General features: G+C 33.9%; 1 protein-coding gene across 1 annotated transcript in view; it reads left to right on the top strand.

Moving 5' to 3' along the window:
* LOC129001829 (cyclin-D1-binding protein 1 homolog) overlaps positions 1-18,026 on the top strand; it is a 39,508-nt gene that overhangs the window by 7,986 nt on the left and 13,496 nt on the right. Inside the window, exons 4-7 of the mRNA XM_054429278.1 lie at positions 3,830-3,930; positions 7,562-7,709; positions 13,235-13,321; positions 15,281-15,454. Coding sequence (XP_054285253.1) covers positions 3,830-3,930; positions 7,562-7,709; positions 13,235-13,321; positions 15,281-15,454 — 510 coding nt within the window. The remainder of the gene's footprint in view (positions 1-3,829; positions 3,931-7,561; positions 7,710-13,234; positions 13,322-15,280; positions 15,455-18,026) is intronic.

Here is an 18,026-nt window from a genome sequence, read left to right as displayed (position 1 = left end):
GCGGGAGTCTCAACTAATACTTAACAATAACAAAAAATTCTCCGAAAAGGGTAACAAAATGAATTATAAATTAAATTTACCTTTAGTCCAATAACTTTTGTGGAAAAGACAACAAAGAAAACAAAATTCACCAATATCTAGGAAGTAAAACGAAAAGTATGTAACTATAATAATGAGAACATTTTAAGAAATTGAAGGAAACAATGAAAACCCAGACTCTGAAATACAGATACTTACAAAGATAAAGCAAATACATTGAGCTAGACATTACTTACTAATATTATTAAGAATACAACTGTTCTATTTCATCATATGACTTGGTTAATAGCCACTTTTTCAAAGATTTCTTAAAAACACTAAATGACCTACTCTGCTTTACAGAAACAGGAATGACATTAAAAATTTTAATTGATAAATAAATAAAACACTTCTTAAACAAGGTACAGTTTGGTTTGGGTAAACGTAGAATGTTATGTGCAGTTTGTCTAGTTGAATAATTGTGAATGTTATCAACTGTTGGTCCTGCATTACCACTTAATTTGAAAAATATAGTCAATACTTTAAAAATATATAAATATCTGAAGGGAAGGATATTATGACTTACAAATAAAGGTAGAGAATGAGAATAAAAATTTACATTACATATTAATCTGACAAATTTCTTCTGTAAAGTAATTAAAGATTTTAAATTCGACACATAGGCACCTCCATACAAAGAAATTCCATATTCAAGCTTAGAATTGATTAAAGAGTGGTAAACCTGTTTTAAGATGGGAAGAGGACAGCAATATTTGAGGTGGAAAAAAGATCTAAGTGAGTAACGTAATGAATTCTTTAAATTATTTACATGCATCTTCCATGATAGATTTTCATCCAAAAGTACACCTAGATATTTGGTAACATTACATTGTTTTATAGAATCACATAAGCAACTAGTTTTATTACAATCTGTTTTATGTAAAATTAAAGGTGCATTAAAAACATTTGACTGGGATAAAGAAAAATAGATAAAGATTGTTTTAGAAACATTTAGACAAAGTTTGTTGCAACTGAACCAAAGTGATATTTTATGTAGATCATCCTGCATTATGTGATGAAGCTCATCCAAAGTGCTTGCACAGTATGACAATGCTGTATCATCAGCAAACGCTGTTACTGTCGGGGAAATAAATATGTGCACTCGAGTTTGAGCCTAAGTATCTCTGAGATGAATTATCCGATTTTGTTGAAACAAAAATTAAATTTAAGCTTGTTTAAATACATTTTACGTGGTAACAATTTAAAAATTTTCCGTTTACCAAAAAAATTTATATAGTTGAAAGATCCTAAAAAGTACCGGTTTTTAAGAAACTCTGCACTAACACTGAAGTTTAAAAATTATTTGTAAACAAACCACTGAGCCAATCTTTCTGAAATTTTTATGGCTTATTGTGGTGATACACAATCGGATACACATCGGCAACGTCGCAGATTCGCCGCGCTCCCGCCCGACTGGGAAATATCGTACAAACAACAGGCGGCCCGCTACCAGTCGCGGGAGAAATTTTGTTTACAAATATAAATCTGTTTAAAAAACACCTTTGTTCGCATTATAAATCTATCATATTGGTGTTATTTCTTGTGTCACGACAAACACGATGGTATTTTGAACGAAATTTTTAGCGTCTTATTAACGATATTAGCATAGGTTTTAAAAATTAACATCAGCATAAAAACTATTGTGACTAAAAATTTTAAAATGCATGGAAATGTTAACAATAAACCTACCAATAAGCCATAAAAATTTCAGAAAGATTGGCTCAGTGGTTTGTTTACAAATAATTTTTAAACTTCAGTGTTAGTGCAGAGTTCCTTAAAAACCAGTACTTTTTAGGATCTTTCAACTATATAAATATTTCTGGTAAACGGAAAATTTTTAAATTGTTACCACGTAAAATGTATTTAAACAAGCTTACATTTAATTTTTGTTTCAACAAAATCGGATAATTCATCTCGGAGATATTTAGGCTCAAACTTGAGTGCACATATTTATTTCCCCGACAGTAGGCGTCCATTCAAAAGACCACTGCACAAGTCGTTGACAAAAATTAAAAATAAAATAGGACCAAGGACTGATCCTTGGGGAACACCGAAGTTAATACTTTGGATACTACTTTTGCTCTTCTTAATTTTAACCAGCTGCCTCCTCCCAGAAAGATATGACCCAAACCATGAAAGTGGTACACCTCTTATCCCTGCTGATTCTAGTTTGTTCAAGAGCAAAACATGATCGATAGTATCAAATGCCTTACTAATATCTAAGAACAAACCAGCTGTTTTATTATGAGTTGTGCTATTTAAGTTTCCGTAAATATTTGTCAAAAAGTGTTGAAGTGCTAACTCTGTACTAAGGCCTTCTCTAAATCCAAACTGATTTGGTGAAAAAAAATTATTGTTATCTAAAAATCCAGTGAGTCTATTTTTAACTAATTTTTCTAGTAATTTTGAAAGCACAGAAAGCAGTGATATTGGGCGGTAGTTCTCTTCGTTACACTTATCTCCTTTCTTAAATATGGGAACTACTGTGGCAATTTTTAAGATGTCAGGGAAACAACCGCTAGCAATACTTAAATTGAACAATTCTGTTAAAACTGGAGTGATCTTGTCACATATATTTCGAATAATAGCTGCAGAAAGGAACTCATCACCTGTACTTTTGTGAGGGGAAAGAGTACTAATTAATTTTGCAACTTCATGCTCAGTGATGGGACTAAAAAAATAGAATTTAAGCTATTCACTGTCTTAAAAAATTGGGAATAGACTAACTGACACTGAGGAGAGGGATCTTGACATGCGGCAGCAACTGTTTCAGGAACTTGAATGAAATATTCATTAAAAATATTGGCTACATCTCTATCACTACTAATAAGAGAACCCTCTTTCTTAAGCAATATATCAGAATGCTTTGAACCTTGACCTTTTATAATACTGTTTATTACTCGCCATTGCTTCCTACTATCCTTAAAATTGTCATGAAACAATTTACTGTAATATGTAAACTTAGCAACCTTAATCCAATCTCTTATTTTGTTCTGATAACTAACAAATTTATCTCTATTTTTTTGGGATGGATTTCTTTTGTGTAACTTGTATAAAAGAAATCCATCAGTTGAACCTGTTGAACATGAATGTAATATGTTTTACAGTGTCTAGAAAAGAAATAATGGAGTCTCTGAGCAGGTTTATCCATTTAAAGTTAAACTGAGCATCCTACAAATCATTCTCTGCATTCTCCAACTTATTGTCTAAACAAGATCCTCGACTATGGGTAAAAGCTACATACCATCCCTAAGATCAGTCTGTAGCCAGTTATAGAATAAAAACTGAAACAACTAATTTCTGTGGTAGAAACAAACTAAAAACTAGTAAAAAAAAAAAAATAAATAAATAAACTTACCTATAAACTTCAATAAGCTTAAACCTAATTGTTAGCTTGTGTTATAAAAAACCAGTTATAAAAAATTAGGAGATAAAATACAGTTTTAGCAGCAGAACTTTTTTGTGTGGCTCTTTTAACAATTTTCTCTTTGAATAATAACCTGGCTGGTCATGTACAGTTGGTCTTTAAAGATGAATAAATTTAAAGATGAGTTGTATACTTTTGTATTAAAAGTCAATGTTTTGATGTCCAGTGTGGATTAGTTATCTTTGGATGATTGGTCTAGGACTGTAATAGAATAAGCAATCGGAGAGGTTTGTTTATTATTTACCTAGCTAAAACTTAGCCTTTTCAGAGATATGTATATAAAAAACCTGTGACATTTTTTACAATAAGAATTTGTAATTTCAGGAGGGAGCTGTTTTATACAAAGCTGTAACATCATCTCTAATTTCCATTATGTCTTCCTTGTTCGACTTTGTAAAATCGTTACACAATCTAACAGAAAAAGGGTGAGTACAGTGTTATTTTTGTATTTGAGTACAATAACAATAACCTGATAATGATACAGCTGACACACCTGATAATAAATTATCACAATCTTTGCTCTTCATCCTTCATTATCTATTTATTCCTGTCCTTGATTGTTGAGCTTTAATTTAAATTGATGATCTGGGCTAGAGAAACATCTGATCTTAGTAATAACATTGCTATTAGCTCTACAAGTCATCCACTCAATCTTACACTTACTCTTCATTCAGCTTAAAATACGTACACAGTGATGTGATGTCGCAGTGAATTGAAATGATTAAGGTATTTCATTATTTTATTCTTTGATATGTTTCTTGTAGGGATACCAATCAATTGTAGTTTCACTCTGGATTTGTTAAAAACAAAATACAGTGCTAGGCCTACCTCGTTAAGTCGGCTCCCTTTAAGTCGGATCTGTGGTTGAGGATCAATTTCCAATAGATTAACATCCATATGAAGATTATTAAAAGATTTGCATTTTGGTGGTGCTTAATGGTTGCTGATATGAGTGCATGATTGAGCATTGATTGTGCTTTTTCTATTTTTGCGCAACCGATTTTGTTTGACGAGACTAAATGGTGAATCGGTGGTTCAGTCGGTAGCGCCACGGACTTAGGAGACCAAGGCAGTGATGTCGTGGGTTCGGATCCTGGTCTTGCCACTACTTTTTATCAGTACAGTTCACCCTTGTACTGTACCGGCTCACCCCTTGCTTTGCTAGATATGTGCCATAGCCATAGCTTTAGACAGGGATAAGCAAGATTAATACCCCCGCCGCAGCAAACCTGCAGACTAAGCGAATTTCCATTTGACTGATTAGATTTACACTGATATGTCTACTTAAAAATATAACATTTATTCTTGATTTAAATAGAATTAAGTTTAACAAGTACTTAGGTTTGCTGCATCAGGGAGGGTAAAACTGTTTTTTTTTGTAAAATGTGAATAGTTAGTAAGAAATAAAAACATTTTCCAAATTTGATCAAAATATGTTCACAAACAAGCAAACTACAACAGTTTACTTATTCTCCATAAGAATAGCATGGGAATTTTAAATTTACAATTTTTTTGAATTTTCTCCGTAACCATTAGGCGCATAATAATGCTTCAATATACTAAATTATTTGTTTTTTTAAGCTCTACAAAATAGTTTTGAAAGAAATTGCAAAATTTTATGTTTTTTGGGTCAAAAATGGGAAAAACTCATTTTTACCCCATAAAAGCCCCCATAAACCCCCGTTCTCATGGTCCGATCATGCTGGTTTGCGAACTCGTTCGAATAAACGTACGTTTACACGTTTGTACCAAATTTCATCAAAATCGGATCATTTTTGCTCGAGTTATCGTGCTGACGGACACATATATATATATATATAAATATATAAATATATATATATATACAGGGTGTCCCTCGAGATGTGTCTCAAATCGATTACTGGAAAACGGCTTAACGTACAAGGATGAAATAAAATTATTTCCCACTAAATCGACCCCAAGGAATAACGTAAAAATATTTTTAACTTTTTTCAAATACAGGGTGTGCCAAAAACTGAGGGTCACTAGTTCGAATCTCGGAATTTTCAAATGTAAACATATGTCATGTTATACATCATTTTAAAGGTATTTGATAGACAAACATTTTGGCGAAAACTAAAATTAGTTATCTTTTTCCGTTTCAAAATGGCGGCAGTTTTTTTGAAAGAAATCTATATTTTTTTAATACTCTGTATTTCCTATACCAATGCATTTAGCACTTCTCCGGTTGCATTGTCTTACTCGTTATGAAATTAGCTTTACTGTGATATGCAACAAGTAACGGTTTTTTGAAATAATAAAAATTCCAAAAAAATTTATTTTTGAAAATTTACAAATGCTCATTGTTCAAAATTTTCAAATAGCAACATATGTCAAGTGGCACATCATTTTATAGGTTTTTCAATTCCTAACAACTTTGTAATTTACACTTACTTCGTATCTCTTCTAGTTTTTGTGTAAATAACAAAAAACCTAATTTTCCTATATCAAATGCATGTTATTTAGGTTTTACATGGTTCAACACTAAATGAAATGAAGCCTTAGTGTCAAACCCAAATAACATGCATTTGATATAGGAAAATTAGGTTTTTTGTTATTTACACAAAAACTAGAAGAGATACGAAGTAAGTGTAAATTACAAAGTTGTTAGGAATTGAAAAACCTATAAAATGATGTGCCACTTGACATATGTTGCTATTTGAAAATTTTGAACAATGAGCATTTGTAAATTTTCAAAAATAAATTTTTTTGGAATTTTTATTATTTCAAAAAACCGTTACTTGTTGCATATCACAGTAAAGCTAATTTCATAACGAGTAAGAAAATGCAACCGGAGAAGGGCTAAATGCATTGGTATAGGAAATACAGAGTATTAAAAAAATATAGATTTCTTTCAAAAAAACTGCCGCCATTTTGAAACGGAAAAAGATAACTAATTTTAGTTTTCGCCAAAATGTTTGTCTATCAAATACCTTTAAATTGATGTATAACATGACATATGTTTACATTTGAAAATTCCGAGATTCGAACTAGTGACCCTCAGTTTTTGGCACACCCTGTATTTGAAAAAAGTTAAAAATATTTTTACGTTATTCCTTGGGGTCGATTTAGTGGGAAATAATTTTATTTCATCCTTGTACGTTAAGCCGTTATCCCGTAATCAATTTGAGACACCTCTCGTGGGACACCCTGTATATATATGAATTTGAACGGATGGTGTTTTTGGCCTCTAGGGACCTCAAAACAAAAAAAAAATCGGTCCCGCGTCCAGGTCTTACCATGAGTACTACGGTAATAGCTTATTCCCTATATGGGAAATTCGCTAAAAGAGGCTGCCAACTTCTTGCAAAAAAACTCATCTGACATAGTTTTTTATTGTGCTATGTAAATATTTGTTTTCTTTCTTTTTATCATTTTTCTCCGGAGTTGGGGAAATTATTGTGAATGTATTGATGGTTTTTATTCGCTTTTTGCTATTAGTCTGACTAGTACGGATTTTCAGTATGACAGATCGGCTGTGGTTGCGACTGTACAAACTTAACAAAGACCTGCTTATTTTTAAAGTTTTTAAATCAAGTTAAACATTATAAGTACCTAGTATAAATATATAGGCAATGGATGATAGGATTACCTTATTCATAAAATTCATATTTGTTACATCACTTAGTTAGTATTTCTATATCCTTGCAGTGAAATTCTGATTAATTAAAATAATGAGGGTGAAGCTGTTTTGAATAACCTATTTTTCTGCTAACACTTTCGCTATACCGATCGCCACATATTTGCGACATGTATCGTCTGCTCCATTTTACTCCCTTGGGCAAGCCGGACCAAGTAACTGTGCCAAAACCAGACACTCCACATTGACCAGCTGATTTGAATTTGAATGTTTTTTAATTTATTTAAATTTTTCAATGGGTACAGTTAAGCTGAGTTTTGGTTAAACTTTGTGCAGTTAAAAGAGTTTAGCTGTATTTCTGTAGGTAAATGAGAGGTTTTATTTTTAAAAGTAAAAAATATCTGTTGTCAGTTAGGCCTATAAGACAGATAAGATCCATCCATCCATTTTAATTTTAGGGCGAAAGACAGACTGACTTTGACTGGTCAGTTCTGGGACTCCTGCAGTGCTGTTGACATCCTTCCCAAGGATAACTTACAAGCCACTCTCCAAGTTTTGGGCAATGAAGTAAACTTAGCCTCAGACGCCAAGGAGGAGTTGGAAACTGTAAGACAATTCTGTTTCTGCTAATTTACATATTTTAAAACACTTTTTTTTGGTCACACTACTCTGTTCAAGTTGACTTGCCTCGCTTGGATTTTGTCTAAAAAATTGCCTGCTTAGTCAAATGGGGTCCGCGGAATTGGCTAACTCTGGAACTCGCTAACCCCATGTTAAATGCCCTATCTTCAAATTTGGTCGATGAGAGGAACTCGCTAACTTGTTCGGTTTCGGAATTGGCTAACTCCGGAACCCGCTAACCCGCTCTAGAGCCGGGTTAGCGAATTCCGTCCTCGCACGGAAGTCGCTAACTCGGTCCCTCGGCGGAACTCGCTAACTCCCAATCAGAAGCCTCGCGAGCCGTCCAATGGGAGCCAAGCACGAATATTTTTGGCCAGTGTTGCCGAAAGTGTAGTACCTATATCGTATCGGTACCATAATGTCGTATCCTACGATTAATTAGGAGTAAGAGCAACGTAGTCGATAAAATAAATATATTTAGAAGTATGTTTAACATTATTCCTATGATTATTATTGTGGAAAATGCATTATAGTCTTACCATAGACTAACCAACACAAGTAAACTTGACATCCCATTGTAAACTTTGAAGCTCGTTTTTCGTGTCTAGTTCATGTCCGGTGACACTGATCGCTAGTGTCGACAAAATTGTGTTTCTATTATTTTATGGTTAACTTCATGATTTGTTCATTACTGTTTGGTTATATAACTAGGGGACGTGTTATTGGTTGTGATTAGAACGTTTTATTTGGTTAAACAAGGTTTTAAATTACTGAAAAGAAGAAACAATTGTAAACAAAACACGACCTCTAAAGACAGTGCACCGGACAGAACTAACAATAAAAGTGTCTTCAGCTGATCCATAAGGATGAGAAATGTACTAATATAAGGGATTATGTTTTATATGTGGGTTTCTTACTTAAATAGTAGCTTATTGGTATGCAAAAAGATAAAAATGCACATTTAATTTGGATCTATTACATGTTATGAAATATCTATTTTCGTAGTCCACCATTTGTTTCTTTTATTCGAATAAATACCATTTTGTAAATTTCTGCAAATAAAATTATTGAGTTCGTATTTTATATACTAGGCTTGTAACCTTGAATCATAAATCATAATAAAATTTACACGTTAAACGTCACTAAAGAATTACATTGTAGTGATAATGTATTTTTAAATAGAGCTATTGAATTTAAATAAATATTTATCAATACATTATAAAGTGGTAGGCCTAATGTATTCATGGATTGCATTAAAAGTTAGTCTATGCATAAATACAACTTGTATTTTTTTTTTTATCGTAGGCTATTAGTGTAGACCCGGGGTCATCCTCTTAATTTTGTTGAATTACGTCTTTCAGTAGGCCTACTTTTTAAAAGTCTGGAGTTTGTCTCTAGGCTGATTCTAAATGGACGCAGGCGTTCTTGTTTGTTACAATTCTATTCTATGAATTGGTGGTCATAGCTAAAATTACTTAATGTTATCCAAAAACAAAGCTATTGTCTATTGTGAAGCTCAGTACTGGGGAACGGTGAACCGAGCAATGGCTTGGTATAGTTTATATCGATTGTGAAAGCAATATAAAGGAAACCCAACACTCAAATCAGGAAAATCCGTCAATTCGTTTATTAAGAATCGTGAATTAAAATTACCGTGTAACGTTTCATTATATGAATATTATATCTTCTACTATTTTTTACTAGTGGTGCTTAGGTGTACAATCTAAAAACGGTTTTATAACATGTAACATACATCTGTTTCCGTGTTTAAGAACTTGCGTGTATTTTAGCTTAGTTTCGTAGAGGTTTAATTATTTAGTACCAATTGAACTGAAATTTCAATATTTTTCATATCCTATTATTTTCTTTTATACTGATGGCATTTATATTTAAGATCGAAATCATAAACATTTAACTGGCCAGTGTACAGTTTAATAAAAAAAAACACTTTTTCATGATATTTTAATTGTCTTTTGAATTACTTTGGGCTAGTTATCTGTTAAAAGTGGAATTGATAACAAAAAACAATAACATTTACTGTATCTTTATTGACACTGACATTTTGAAATACGGCAGTGTACGATTATTTTGTCGTACAAGGTTGGCAACGCTCCGTGCAGTGGGCGCGGCCGGGTTAGCGACTTCCAGAGTTAGCGAATTCCGCCGCGAGACAAAATCGAGTTAGCGGGTTCCGGAGTTAGCCAATTCCTGACTGAGACGGTTAGCCAGTTCCGGAGTTAGCCAGTTCCGACACACGACCGAGTTAGCGAGTTCCTGAGTTAGCCAATTCCTACGTCTCGTCAAATGGGTTTTTATTAACTTACATATTAGTAAATGTATAGATTTATGAATTTTGCCGGACACCAGCTTATTATACAGTACTTATTTTTACTTATTGTTTTGTATTAAGCACAAAACAATCTGGTCTAATATTTTAATGACAGTGGAAATATAAATAACTAACCTAACAAGATTTTCAATATTAAGGAACGCGGCAGCGTTCCGCCCCGCCAAGTCCCATAGCGTTACACAGCTGCTGCAGTGTATATATACATGACGTGACAAAGTGGCTTTTTTACTCGTCTATAGCTCTGAAGAAACAAAAGCTATTAAAATAATTATTCATCTACTGGATAGGGGCACTCATTCTCAAAAAAATAAAAAAAATAATTTAAAAAACGGTTCTGTTTGAGCCAAGAAAAACTAGTTTGAAAATTCACAAATTTTCCGTGTTCTCCTTCTCCTCCTCCTTCTCCTCCTTCTCCTTGAATGTTGACGGACCTACAGCCCAAACCACTGGCTCAATTTTGATGTTCTTTATGTTGTTTTAAAGCTCTTAACGTGTAGATGTGCCTTTTGAGGGTCTCAAGTCGGTGCATTGACCCATAAACTCTTGGCAAGCCCTCAAAGTACGATTTTGGCCCATTTAAATAACATGGGATTAAAATCAAAACAAAAGAAGGACCAGCTGCGATTAAATCTCAATTAACTTAAATGTTAGAGAAATTCTTAGGAACAGCTGAAAAATTATTTTAAAACTTTTATAAAGTATTTTTTAGGTATACTGAATGATTTGAACTACTTACTATATAAAATTACTTTGAGCAGTGATATTCCCCGATACTTTCCATTGAAAAATTGAGTGTACCGATGGTACACTGGTACAGCAGCTCGTCGTTTTTAACAGTTTAATACTACTTATCAAAACATATGAAACCTAGGAACTTGAAACTTAGTACTAGTACTAAGGTTTGTTTTATGTTTTGATACACTAAAAAAATAAAACAATCGGGAAAATCACTCTACGTATGTTAAACAAGCAATTAAAAAGTGAGAAGTAAATTTAGGATAAATGAGTTATTCAATATTTGTTTTGCCTTATGCTATTTCTAACAAACCTAATCTGTTTGATTACATTTTACTTCTCTAATAAGGGCTAAATTTACACTTGTCTTTAGATGTACGGGTTTAATTATCAGATCACTTATGTAACACCAACGCATTTTATGTTGTTCAAGATGACCATTGATGAAATTTGAAACTGCGTTTAAGCCCAGGGGGTTTGTTAAATGGAAATTTTGGTACGTGCGTAAACAAGTTTTTAATCGGTTCTAAGCAGATAAGACCAAAAATGTAGAATTTAGTTCTACACAAACAATATTATTGAAATTAAATGAGATGTAGTTGTGCCGTGGTCTATATTAGAGAAAAGAGGATTTTTATTTTAACTGTTAATTTTCTACAAAAATAAATAAAATCTAACAAAAAACCACTAAGTGGTAACACTTTCCCCGCCAAGTCAGCAATCCAAAAAAGATAATAAATCATTACTTTTTCCGCCAAGAAAAACAATGTAATGTATGTAAGTTTGGCAACTTGGCGGCAGACTTATGCTCGATCACTTTAAAAAATACCATAAAACTAGATTTATTGAGCAAGTATCTCTCCCATTAGTACATTGCTAGGTGAGAGCTTATTTTACAAAATTTGACCTTATTTGTGCCACATTTCATAAAATCATAATCGTGATGGTTTTATATTTACTGATTACCTCGAAATTATTATACTTAGTTGGACTAATTAATTAGAGAAGTTGATTTGTGAAATTATCCACAAACGTAACTTTAATGAAAAAACCAAGCAAAAGTCTGCCGCCAAGTTGCCAAACTTACATACATTACATTGTTTTTCTTGGCGGAAAAAGTAATGATTTATTATCTTTTTTGGATTGCTGACTTGGCGGGGAAAGTGTTACCACTTAGTGGTTTTTTGTTAGATACTTAGTTTTATAGAAACAAATCCCTATATAAATACTAAATATATGTCAAATTTTCTAGTGACAGTGATTGGTTATGAAACAACAAATAACCTCTCAGACAGATTGTTAGTAGGGATTGTTAAGTGTATATGTCGGTAACATCATTATATCCAATTATTAGTTTTTGTGTTAGGTTAAGGTAGTATGACAAAAAAAAACTGTTCCTGTATAGTAATCCCAGAGAACAACCACACTGATCGGGTACACACATGATTTCCGGACTAGTAATGTACAGTAGGGTGTTGATTATGCAATACAATTAGGGCAAAAGTGTGTTCTGATAATCGATCTTTCGTATAGTCGAACCTTAGTGTAAAATGGCATTATTTCTTTGTTAAGGGTAGTTAGAATCCATCAATCTTGCCATAAAGTTTACAATTTGATCTACAAACAACATAAGCCATCATTTTAGAAGCTTTAATTTACTATAATGCAACCGTCCGTCAGCACAGGTGATATCAACGAGATCTTCGTCATATCTGACCATATCTCAATGATCGTCTTTAGTTACTGTACATAGAGCAATAAAGCATAGCACACTCAGCATTGCATATAAGCTCAGCATTGAGCATAGTATACTATGCTAGTATACTGTACAGGCTTTCATCCTCATTGTTCAGCACAGACGCAAACTTTGTAATAGATGCATTGTTCTTTTTAATATCAGTGATTGTCGAGTTCTTAACACCAAACTCACAAGCTAATCTTGAACCACTTGCACAGTTTTTTAGTCAATCAATATTTTAGGTTTGTCATATATACTAAGAACAAAACGTCCCCTTTTTGCTGACATTGCTATAGCCTACTGTATCAAAATGCAAGCAAAAAATGCCTCTTTCTTGAAAAAATGATCATTGATGTTACTATCTCAATGTGGGGTGATGTGTATAGATTTGTGATACCTACAAGACAGCACGAGCACTGTTTTGCTGAGTTTTGTGCGAAGCGTTGCGCTGCTTTCCTAACATGGTGTGGCGGTAAATTTGAATTTACCGTGTTTGGCATCAGTTTTGGTTTACCCATGTTTTGGAAGATCGGCATTCGGATAATCGGTGCTCTAATGTAATATACTATTACGAGAGTACAAAACTCTTAAAGCACTTCCAGAGACAACATGCAAATGGCTGCTTGTTATGTTGCTCAACTTACATCAGTAATATAGTATTCATATTCTACTTAAATTTTTTTTCAGACGTTAAAAGAAGACGATGAGGGAAATGATGAGTCATGGACAGACTCCGAGCGAGAGCTGGCAAAAAATGCATTAGGACTAACTAAGGTAACAAGATAGTGCTTGTTTCAAAATGATTTATGTACTGTATACTGATATAAATAACAATTAATTGTTTTGTTTATGTTTTTGATGTTTAAAAATTATATTTTTGGCCAAATACACCGTACAATGCAGGATATATCAACAAAAACCCACATAGTTACAAATAGAAAAAGACATCTGAGCTTATATTCTTATTATGTCGACACAAAAAGGGTGTGCATTTGTAACGAGCTATTTTCCCTAGGGGGGTATATTTTTGCTATTTGGCCGCGCACCGATTGTTGAGGTGAGCTAGCGGCGGCGGCGAAGCTAGCGAGCGCCCTTTGACCCGGCTTATCAGTGCCGATAAGCCTGGGATATCCTAGATGTTCAGGATAGCTTAGGACGGACATTCTAGTCGTGGATCCCGTGCAGTGAAGAGCGAGCGTGTGTCTAGTGAGACGTCCAGTGGTGTACGTGACAGTGGTGTCGGAGTATGCTGGTGGTGTGATCGCGCCGAGTGTTGGTGTAAGTTGGGTACTGACCCACTTGTGGTGAGTGGACGACTTGATATTATTAGTTTGATAATATTAATATCTGGTTTTATTGCGAGAGTTAGAGTTGTAACCGTGCTGGTCAAAGCCTGACGGTAGTTAGGATTTATATTAGTCAGGAATAATATTAAAGTGTATTCCTGACGGTTCTGGGCAGGTGCTAGAGCGCAAATAATATAATTTAATTGACTGTAGTAGATATTATTTTGCGTTGTACCTATAGTTAGTTATATTACTAATAACTCTGAGGCCCGACAAACCTAGGCTGCATGATTTAGCGTGCGTAGTTGGCAGCACGAGGCCAGTAGGCTAGTAGCTAGTTTTATTAGCCTATTAACAGAAGCCCGGCTAAGCAATATAACGTTGATATAGTAGCAGTAGTGGTAGTAGCAGTAGGGTTGGTATTGATTAATCATTTAATTATTTTAATTTAACCTGAACAGCTTGCTTAGTAATCCAACACGTTAGCTTGGTAGCTTGGATAGCGGAGTACCGGCTATCAGATAATATATTTATCTTTTGTTTGGAACGTTGTTAATATTTATTTATCTGCTACTAAGTAGCTCAATATTTTAATAGTGCAATTGCCATTTAGTTTTGCTTGTTTGGCTTGGTATTTATTGAGACCAGCTACTAGTGGTGTAGTCACTCGACCTATAGTGTACTTGTATATTATTATGTGGTACGATTATTGAGTGAACTGTTTGATTCTTAGCTTGGGCATTAGAGTTGTGTATTGGATTATAGTGGCCTAGTAGACCCCGCCTGGTGATAACACGCGTTGTGGTTTTTATTGGCAAGTCGTCGTGTAACTCACCGTGTTTTAGGCACTCTGGGCTTAACTATTGGATAGTTAGGACGAAGCCCGAGTTGCGTAGTCAGCAACGACCCCCTAGGAGTGTGGAGAATCGGCGTAGGCCTGGTAGTGATTATTGCACGTTTGTTTTGGTGACTTGTTTTTGACTTGTTCACAGTGCCCGTGTATGAGCCAGTCCTATACCGGTTAGACCCGGATTTTGGCCTAGTGGTTTCCCTGACCTTATCGCAGACCCTGGAACTTTACCCGGCCATTGTAGGCTGAGCTATCCCCGGCAAACGGTTGCGACTGCTTTACTTTTAATATTATTTTTCCAGTGCATCGTAGGCAGCGTCGCACATTTAATGTGGGAAGAATGAGTGTTGAATAAATTGAGATGACAGCTTTGTTACTAAGATAAGCTGATTTTTTTTAGCCAGGACTAATTTATTAAAACCCAATTATTACGTATAGCTGGGTCCAGTATTAATTGATCTATCAAACAGTTTATGACATTTTCAGGATTGAACTTACTACTTTTTCATTACTAGATGAGTACTAACCCCTCAGCTACCCAAGTGTAGAAGATATTTTCTAAATCCTGTTGAATTTACAAACGTGTATCATTTTCAGGTAACACATGTTTGTGTCAAATGGTTAAGAGATGCAGTAAGAAAGCAAGGATCATTAGCAAGCACAGATGACCTGGATGTCGCGGCCAGCATCGGGTCTACAGTGAGCCCAGCTTTGGACAATTTTGTCTCAGAACTTTACCATCCGGTGGATTTCCCAACAGTTTATGAAATGGTGAGGGTTTTATCAAAAATGGGGTGAGGATCTGTATGTAGTATAGAAAGCTAATTTAGATTGATGTACATTTTAGCTTGGGTCCGAAAGTCAAAAACATTCTTTGGTCAACTGATTGTGTGGAAAAACGTCAATATTTTTCAGATTAGATTTTTAATGAAATTTTTTGGCTGGATAAAAAGGTATATCATATGGCTCAAGTTTTAATTTTGTGTTCTAAGTGTAAAGTGCAATTTTTTCTATTGTTAAATTAATATATTTTTAGGCACTCTGATTTATATTAGAATAATAATAATAACTAGTGTACCTGTTGCTCGATTTCGAGCAATTGCGAAGTATTGTCAATATCTTCAGGGGGCTGTTGGAGAGCCGTTTTTTTTGTTATGTTTTCATTTTGTGCAAATCAAATTGGTTTAAAACAGTGAAACATTAATCTTTTCAACTAATCTAATAAATCCTTATAGCACATGTCTCCAATTTTAGTATAACCAGCTGTTTTAAATATTAGTGTCAATTTCAAAGTATTCATCCGTTCAAATGTAAACAAACATATTCTCCATAAGAATAACATGGGAACTTTGAAGGCCACTGGAGCAGAGCCCTGATGGAATTCCAAAGTTTTTTTGTTTGATGGCAAAACTACATGCTAAGACCTTTCTAACGACACCTTGGACATGGTGATCGGTAGCACCACCGCTCCAACAACAATTATGACAAAAATATGCTTAGCGTATTAACCCTAGCAGTGGCCGATCGACGTCTGGTGACGATCTGACGTTGATGCTTAGAATGGCCAAAGTCGTCTTGTGACGATCTGGGCCGAAAATTTTTTAGCGGTAAAAAAATCACTTACAATCAACTCAGATGAGAATAATATATATACCATTGGAAAGATCACATTCTGAACTTTCATTTTATTACATAAACAAACCCTGTAGCAGGTATATAATAATGTCACGACGATTAGAAATCAAATGAATTTTTGACGCGGCAAGACTTTTGCAGCCGACACTTGGGAACTGGCAAAACACGTCTTGTTTGGCATTACCCTGCTTGGGTAATTTTCGTCGTGGGATGTTGCGAGTGGTACCACTGGATAGCCATTGATTTTATCTTCATTGTGGTAGTAATATTTAGAACGAAATATTGATTGCACAACCGGTACGATTTTATGAAAACAGCTGTTTTCGAAATTTTTAAGAAATGGCAGATGGTCGTCAGGTGACGATGTGGAAAATACGAATTACATACAGTGTAATTTATTATTACTAGTCATATAGTATGTCATTTTGAAGAGGAAGAAATTTAGATTCAGAGAGTGGCAGCCCTGCACTCAGGGTTATTTCTGTATGCTCGCATGTAGACGACGGAAGTGAGTCATTCGTGCTACAGTCTGTCAGCTGTCTTGTATTCGCCATTGTTTGTTTGTGTTGTTGCCGGTAATAGTCTTCGTTCTCGTGTTATCCGCGATTTATTACTAAATACGTTATTTAGTTCATAGTGTTAGTGTTAGTGAAGTTTGTGTGTGTGTATAACAGTAATCTTCATGCATAAATATTACTGAATTGTGTGAAATAGTGTTCATAAAAGGTTGTATTTTGTTAGCATGATGTCCTAAAATGACGACTCTGACATTCAGAGATTGTTGTACGAGACGAACCTTAGTTCGCCATGCTATATATGCTATATAATGATATACCCAAGGTGTTATACATTTTTATAAAGGTAAATGAATACACTACAACATGTTTATAATGGTTTGGGGGTAAAAAATTTTGTAAAAAAGTTATAGTCTATACTAAATACTACTGTATTTTGTTAGCATCATGTCCAAAAATGACTATTCTGACATTCAGAGGTGCTATATATGCTATATAATGATTTACCCAAGGTGTTGTACATTTTTATAAAGGTAAATGAATACACTACAACATGTTTATATTGGTTTGGGTGTAAAAAATTTGGTAAAAAAATTATATAGGCTACTAAATACTGTACACTCTATTTTCTCGAAATGCGCAAAAAATTCAAAACGTTCTCAAATTGATACATAATCATAGGTGAAAATAACTTTTTACCATCATACTTATGACTTTTTTGGATTCCTTACTTCATTAGCTTTACAAATATGTAGGCTACATATCATCAGCCTACATAATGTTTCACAACACAAACAAACACTGTAGGCTATATAAGTGTAAACACTGTAGTTTACACTTATTTGCGGTTTTGCGGTTATTGTATTATTATGTCCCTATTACGTACCTACAAAAAAAATATTTCTAACATGTTATACATTTTTATGTAGGTAATTGAATACACTACAAGATTATTATGTTGGTTTGAAGTTAAAACATTTGGTACAAAAGTTGTATACTAAATACTGTGATTTTTTTTCTCGAGAAATCGCTAAAATATAAAAACATTATTTTATATACGTATGTTTGTAGGTAAAAAATTATTTTTACCATAAACTTTATGACTTTTTTTGATTCCTTACTTCATTAGCTTTACAAACATGTATATATCATTATTAGTATACCGGTACACATATATTATAGAACTTTTTACA

Source organism: Macrosteles quadrilineatus, unplaced genomic scaffold (genome assembly GCF_028750875.1).
Source record: "Macrosteles quadrilineatus isolate MER2022 unplaced genomic scaffold, UCM_ALF_1.0 Scaffold_8__2_contigs__length_117827958, whole genome shotgun sequence".
Lineage (NCBI taxonomy): Eukaryota > Metazoa > Arthropoda > Insecta > Hemiptera > Cicadellidae > Macrosteles > Macrosteles quadrilineatus.
The sequence above is the reverse complement of the archived record's forward strand: the minus strand, read 5'-3'. Positions and strand labels throughout refer to the sequence as shown.